Below are 7,673 nucleotides of genomic sequence, written 5' to 3' on the forward strand. Positions count from 1 at the left end.
ATAAGTGTGATGGGGGTTCCCTGTGACTGCCCCAACACAGATCCACTTCACCCCACGTTACAGAGCACTGACTGCTACATTTTGCCCCTCCACTCTCTCCCTCCCCGAACCCTGCACAGCCTCCAAGTATCCACACTACACCCTCATCTCCTGTACAGGTCCAGGCTCGCCCTCTGACCTCCCCTTTGTGCACATTTTCTCTTTCTGCCCCCCTCCATCCCCATACATACAGATCTGGCCCACACCACCACACTTACTGCATGTGTAAATGTATTCTAAATAGTGTATGCTGAGTTAAGGCATACATCCTATGTGGCTGACTTATGGCTTCCACAGAAACTGTTGCTTTTTAAATGTCCTATTGCTGTGCATTCAAATTCTCAGTTGTACCACTGTAGAAAAATGAGTGCAATAGAATTTTTTCAAGGAAAGAATTGTGCATACTTAAGTAATACTTTGGTGCATTGATTATAATAAATGCATTGCATGCCTTACTTTGCTTTAGGTTGCAGCATGCAGAACAGGCTAGGCAGGTAGCAGAAGGAAAAAATAACAAGATGAAGCAAGAGTTTGGTGGCAGAATTGAGACTCTGCAGCAACAACTCTCCCAGGTGGACAATCAATGGTACTTTTTTTTACTTCTATAATACTTAATAGAAAGAAGAAAAAAGGTTTTTATTTTGTTTTTTTGTTTCTCTATTGGTGCTAGAGAGTGATAGATAACTAGTTCTTTATGGATGGTAAATTATTTGCAATTGTTAACTTTATGTATGTTACACAGGTAAGATGGTGAGTGGATACTTTATTAATAAATGAATTAAACCTGCATGCTTTGCTCTTTAATAACAAAAGGCTATGCATGATTAACTTATTTAGCATCTGGGAGTGTGCTAGGTAGGTCCTCTGCAGACATAAAATTAGACCCAAAAGGCTTACAGTCCTAATGGGAAACATTCAGACAAAAGAATGGGAAAGGATTCAATGTGACATGCTGATTTATGGGACACTGTCTTGCTCCTCCCCAGGACTCATCCTGTTCTCAAACCCGGTCTGATTCACTTTTAGAGTCGGTGTTCAAATAGAGAAACAATCTCTTGCTGCATTAAAAGGGTCTGGAATTTAATACCAAATGCATCCCCCACTGTGCTGCTGATTCTTCTCAAAGTCTTTCTAGGATTTCACTGATGGGGCTATGTACGTGTGCATATGCTCTCAATTGTAATGTTTGGTATGTTCAATCATTTATACATAAGCAGTCAAATACACACTTAACTGAATAAAAACTCCACAACCCCTGAAACTCACTGTCTTGGCTGCTCCTTCCTCGCTGTGACCAAAGGAAAAGATTGTTTAATATAATTATTGATCTCTGCACTGCTAAAACAAGTCTCTTCCCCCTTCCCAGAACAATGTTTCCAGTTTTGCCCTGGATTGCACAAGTTTCTTCTGTCCTTCCTTTTTCCTAAAACTCTTTATAAAAACAGCCTTTGTTACAACCAAAGTTATTTTAACAGCTCAATTCTGGAGAAGGAGTTAAAATCTGAAAAAGAACAGAGACAAACTTTGCAACGAGAGCTACATCAAGAGAAGGATACTACTAGTCTGCTAAAAACAGAACTGCAACAAATGGAAGGGTTGAAAAAGGTAAGCACGTTGGGAGCATGCTGAGTGGTTAGGGTGGAAAGTCCACAGGAGCTATGCAAGTATTTCCCACCTTTGCTTCAATAGTTAGTTTATTTCTATAGACTTCCCCCCATTGCCCTCTTGTGAAAGTGGTTACAAGAAAATGGCCAACAATTCAACTAACTTTGTGCAGGAAAATGCAAATAGGAGGAGCTTGGGGTCCGCATATTACAAAAGAAAGGTGAATTGATATTCTAACCGAAGATTTCAGTGGTGAATACTTAAAACTTAAAAACTAAAATGAGTGACTAATTCTACAAGTTTTCAAATCCTCTGTGCAGCTTAAAATCATTTGCTACAAATCATCATTCTTTAAATTAAAATGACTCTTACACTTATAGCAACCCACTCCCCTGTGTGCATTTGGCATTTGTTGTACTTATTTTAAGTGCTGGAGGAGCAAAGCATACATTACTAAGATTGTAAGCCCCTTGGGGCAGGGACAGTCTTTTTGTTCTGTGTTTGTACAGCACCTACCACAATGTTATGTAACTATGGTTCTTAAGCTCTACGGCAATATAAATAAGAGGTGTGTGCACTGTATATTCACTGAATAATACTTGCACCATTGGTCAACTGGTTGGTTTATGCCACATATGCTAGCTTATTCTCACAGAGATTGCAGAGACCTGAAAAAAAATCTCTTCACCTCCCTTGTATTTGTATAATCAGTTAAAAACTTGCCCATGATGATCTACAATACGTAAAGTGCATACCATTTAGATGTGAACGTGTTATTAACATAACACGGTAAAAGCAAGATCCTAAAGTCCAAGAATAGGTATCTGGCTTTGTAGAGAAGTTAATATATCAAATTCCTCAGTATGTTGAGTTGATTTGTTTAGGACCCAGTTATATAAGGTCAGGTGTTTGGGTTGCATTGTTTTGTTTTGTTTTTTTAACTGCAAAAAACCCTAATTCTTCACCCTGTGGTGAAGATGCTCAGCATTCACGTTCTTGTTCAGAGCATTCAGTGTGTTAATTATAGGAACTGCGAAAATTGCAAGATGAGAAGCAGCAGTTAGAGAAGGTCTGTGAAGAACAGGAACAAGCTCTGCAAGAAATGGGACTACACCTTAGCCAGTAAGTTCCAATAATTGAAGGACTATGTAGATAAATTAGGTTGGATTTTCAAATAATTAATAACAAATGTAACAATTAAAGAGCATCCAGTTACATAAATGAGAAGTGTGAATTTTAGAAAACCAAGGATGAATATGGAGAAAGTAGATACAAATGTCTGGGCAACCTGTGCATGTGTGTTATCCATTCGCTTCAGTGGTACTATTTACACACACACAAGGGTTGCAGGATTGGGACTTTTTTTTCCCTCCCCTTAGTTCCCGCTAACCTCTGTTGCATTTTTTCTGTAAATAGCCACCTTTATCTCATGTTAAAATTAGAAGTAATTTCTTAATTTATCTTTTCCAGATCCAAACTGAAGATGGAAGATATTAAGGAAGTAAATAAGGCACTAAAGGTACTGTACGCTTTATGAAAATGTAAATTAAGTATTGTACATATTTCATTTTAGATGACCTCCTACTGCAGGTAACTCTTAAAACTGAGTGAAATGATTTAGAATATGGCTGTGAGAAATTCCAAGTGTTGCAGCCCAAACCACCTTCAACTTCAAATCCTTTCTCCAAGTAATTCATAACTGAATTGATCTTTCTTGCATATGTGATTGTTTGTTTTTATTTTAGGGCCATACCTGGCTAAAAGATGATGAAGCAACCCACTGTAAACAATGTGAGAAGGACTTCTCCATTTCAAGAAGAAAGGTAGTGGTGTTCAGTGGATAACTATGATGAATACCCATTTTTTAAAGCAATAAATGAAAGAGAATTGTAACTTGGTGGTTGGTGGCTTGTGGGAGGTGCACGCAGGATCAAGTGACCCTCCAGCAGCCGGCCTGGGTGGGGAGAGGAAGGGGCAGGGCCAGAGCCTCTTCCAGCCACGTTGCCCGGGGTGCAGCGCAGTGTCCCGGCTGACTGGGAGAGTGCCTGGGGCTCAGCTTCTGGGGACAGTGGCCAAACGAGCTGGGGCCCCTCCGGCCTGCTCAGTCGGCTCCTGTCCCTAGAAGTCAAGCCTGGGCTGGGAGCAGGCTGCCGCCACTCAGCTCTGGGGACAGGAGCCGACTCTGAGCATGCTGGGGAGGGTGGGGTAGGGCTGCTCCTGCTTTCCCAGAAGCCAAGCCAGGGCGGGAAGCAGCCCACTGCTGCTGCAGCCAGGCACTCTCCCAGGCAGCTGCTGTGCTGCACTGGGCAGCATCCAGGAGTGGCTCTGGGACCTGGCTGCTAGGGAGAGCCGCCAAACATGCCAGGGGGAGCCAGCGCAGTGGGAGGACAGAGGCTCCCCTTCCCTAGGCCCAGCAGGTAACATGGGGTGGGGAGGGGACGGGGAGAATGCAGGGACCCTGGGCTGGGTGGGGAGGAGTCACATGCCCTACCCTTTAACTGGTCCGTTGTTTCTCTCCTCCCCCCCCCCCCCCCTGGCCCCCAGTATGGGGAGGCACTACTAGTCTACCCTTCTGATGTATCACAGCTCATTTTGCTAGGGAAGAAGTATTTAAAAGCCTCGAATTCCAGATCTTGTCATACATTACTAACTAGAGAAAATTGACTTGACTTTGAGTAACACTTTCCTATTAACCTGAGGAGGGGGAGAGAACCAGTTCTTTAACAATGTTAAAAAGGTGATTGTTTCTAAAAACCTGTGACTTTAGCATAAACCTGAGTCTTGTGTGTGCTCTCAGTGAGGCTGCTGCTTGACAGCAGGAATGTATAGCTTTCTGGTAGTGCACGACGCTGCCCTTGAGAAACTTGGGTTCAGTTCCCATTGTGGTTTCCTTTTCTGAACAGCAAGAACTGGAAGTGCTAAAAGGTAGTTTTTTAGTTCCTGAAAGAATGAATGCCTCAAGATGTATGACCTCCTTCTGGCTAAGCAGCTGTGATGATAGCCTCCAGATTGAATTCTTTATAGTCCTTACTGGAAGGAAGTGGATCATTGATGTGGGGAGGGTGGAGGGCTCAGGAAACCATGGATGGTGCCAGCAGCAGTTTATCACAATTTGCTAATAGCCTGCTGTAGTTAAAGATTAAACCGTACAGTTTGTGCTTACTCAACCCTAATTATGTTTTAAACTGTCTTCTAGCATCACTGTAGGAACTGTGGTGACATCTTTTGCAACACTTGTTCCAGCAATGAACTTGCACTGCCATCCTACCCTAAACCTGTGCGTGTTTGTGATACATGTCACACTTTACTGCTTCAGAGATGTTCGTCTACTGCTTCCTAATGCTTCAGTTGTTTCAAGAGGACCATTCTAAGCTTGGAGAAGGAGCCATGAATTTTTTTAAAACTCTGACTTCCAGTATCCCTTGTGCAGAAGAAAACATCTCTTTAGATTTCAACACTTTCCATTCTAGAACAGGTCAAGTAATAATTTAAAAGATATAAAGATATTTATAGGAATTATGAAAGCTAATGTTTTGCCAATATATTTCATAATGAAATCAAGTAGGAGAAATAAAAAAAATCATATAATTTAAAATGTGCTCAACATGCTGAAACTTTGAAGTGCAAATTCACTTTTCTGAATTTTATAAAAAGCTATTTTCTTTATTTAAAACTTTGTACTTTTCACATTTGTACATCTGACCTCTTAAAAAAAAAAATCACTGATTTTTTTTCTGCACACTGTAACCTCATGGTTCTATTCCAACGACTCACTTTTAATATACTCCAGATTATATTATGTTGGTTATGTACAGTTTTATATGTGAACAAAGTAAGTTGAACATGGAAAAACAGTCAACCTTCTATATGTATAAATGAATGTGCCTTCACGATATACTTCAAAGTAAAAATAGCATATAGACTATATTTGTTTCTAAAGCACTTATGACTACAATAGTGATTATGCAATAAAGTCTTTGTTAAACTATGAAAACGAGATATTTAGTCTTAACACTGTTCCACTTTTTTCTTGAAAATAAATAGCAATGAGTAAAATCAAGCATGTAATCTTTGAAAGATTTTCATTTGGCAAAACAAAATACTACTCCTAGTTTGTAGAGAATATAAAGCAAGAAGACGACACTTTTAAAGTAACTGAGTGTAGTGGAACAGAAGTACTGTGTAGTAGTCCAGATACACGCCCTGATCGTGGGAGCCCTGGGCTCGTGGGACCCCCACAACGAGCCAGTTCTGAGAGCGTGTGGAGTCGGTCAACGCTACGCCCGGCTCATGAGACAGCTCATGGTGTCCGACACCATCAGGTGGTCCAGAGATATTTATACAGAACACATCACAGGACACCGCCAATACCACACTGAGTAACTGAGACCACCGACCAGGGAAATAACCCACTTCCTTCCCTGACGGACCAAGGGACGCACCCCACCCATGTACTTATCCGCTACACCGATACTGACTTGGACTCCTTATACATTCCATGGGTGGCGTACCCGAGCCCACTTATCCACTGACACTTTAAAAACCCTTGCACCCCAATCTGGGTCTATGCAGGTTATGCTATATGTATGTATCTTTTCATCCCTGCAAACGATACCTGTACCCCCCATAACCGAAGCCTGACCCCAGATATACAGTATCTTCCCTCTTAACTTGTATCTATTTATTTTTAAACATTCACTTTAATAAAATTTTTAAATCTGATAAAAAAGCAATGCAAACCAAGAGCAAAGAAGCAAGAGAAAAAAACATCCTAACATTCTGGGGAAAAAACAGCATCTGTTCATAGAAACTTGAAACACCTACACAAAATGCAACTACCTCAAAGCACTCTGCATAAAGAAAAAGTGAAGAAACTGAAACTTGACACAAAATGTCCTCCATAAGGGGGGAAATGGAGAAATTCCAGAACCAATGGCACTGCCCGTAACTTCTATTAAGTCTGTTCATAGGTTTTAGACTTTAACGTGAAAAGGGACCATCATGATCATCTAGTCTGACCTACTGCACTATGCAGACCACAGAACGTCACCTACCCACTCTGTAATAGACCTCTAACCTCTGGCTGAGTTACAGAAGTCCTCAAATCATGGCTTAAAGACTTCAAGTTACAGAGAATCCACTATTTACACCAGTTTAAACCTACAAGTGACCCATGCATTAACCTTTTTCACAGCTGCATCACATTGATGACTCATAGTTATCCTGTGATCAACCAATACACTCAGGACTTTCTCCTCCTCTCACTTCCAAATGATATGTCCCCAACTTATAACAAAAATTCTTGTTGTTAGTCCCTTGATGCATGGCCTTGCACTTCGTACAATTAAATTCATCCCATTTCTATTACTCCAGTTTACGAGGTCATCCAGATCATCTTGTATGATAGTCCAGTTCTCCTCCATATTGGCTAACCCTCCCAACTGGGTCATCTGCAAATTTTATTAGCACAGTCCCACTAATAAAAATGTTAAATAAGATTCGTCCTAAGACTGATCCCTGAAGAACTCCACTAGTAACCTCACTCCAGCCTGACAGTTCACCTTTAAGTATGAACTATTGTAGTCTCCCCTTTAACCAGTTCTTTACCCACCTTTCAACTCTCCTGTTAGTTAAATTGGAGAAAATGGGATTAATTTCCCATGTGGAACTGTATCGAACCAGGCACGTTCGATCTACTTGCACTTCCTTTGTCTAAAAAATCAGTTATAACAAGATGATCAGGTTGGTTTGGCACAATCTACCTTTTGTAAAACCATGTTGTATTTTATCCCAATTACAGTTCACCTCTGTCTTTAACTACTCTTTCAAAAAGTATTCCAATACATTTGCATACACTGGAGGTCAAACTAACAGGCCTGTAGTTTCCCACATCACTTCCCCCCTCCCCCTTCTTAAAAATAGGAGCTATAGTAATAATTCTCCAATCATAGGGTATGATACCTAAGTTTACGGGCAGCCTGATTTAGTCCCATTAAGCTGTTTGAGTTTGACTTCCACTCAGATGTGGT

General features: G+C 41.0%; 1 protein-coding gene across 4 annotated transcripts in view; it reads left to right on the forward strand.

Annotated features, from left to right (window-relative positions):
- The window catches only part of RUFY1 (RUN and FYVE domain containing 1), a 40,756-nt gene extending 35,052 nt beyond the window's left edge, over positions 1–5,704 (forward strand). For all 4 annotated transcript variants that reach the window (XM_065555949.1, XM_005295854.4, XM_065555950.1 and 1 more), the window contains exons 13-18: positions 506–625; positions 1,515–1,644; positions 2,672–2,766; positions 3,115–3,163; positions 3,390–3,467; positions 4,841–5,704. In XM_065555949.1, coding sequence (XP_065412021.1) covers positions 506–625; positions 1,515–1,644; positions 2,672–2,766; positions 3,115–3,163; positions 3,390–3,467; positions 4,841–4,984 — 616 coding nt within the window. In that variant the 3' untranslated portion in view covers positions 4,985–5,704. The remainder of the gene's footprint in view (positions 1–505; positions 626–1,514; positions 1,645–2,671; positions 2,767–3,114; positions 3,164–3,389; positions 3,468–4,840) is intronic.
- The last annotated feature ends 1,969 nt before the right edge of the window (positions 5,705–7,673 follow it).

Source organism: Chrysemys picta, chromosome 8 (assembly GCF_011386835.1).
Source record: "Chrysemys picta bellii isolate R12L10 chromosome 8, ASM1138683v2, whole genome shotgun sequence".
NCBI classification, from domain to species: Eukaryota; Metazoa; Chordata; order Testudines; family Emydidae; genus Chrysemys; species Chrysemys picta.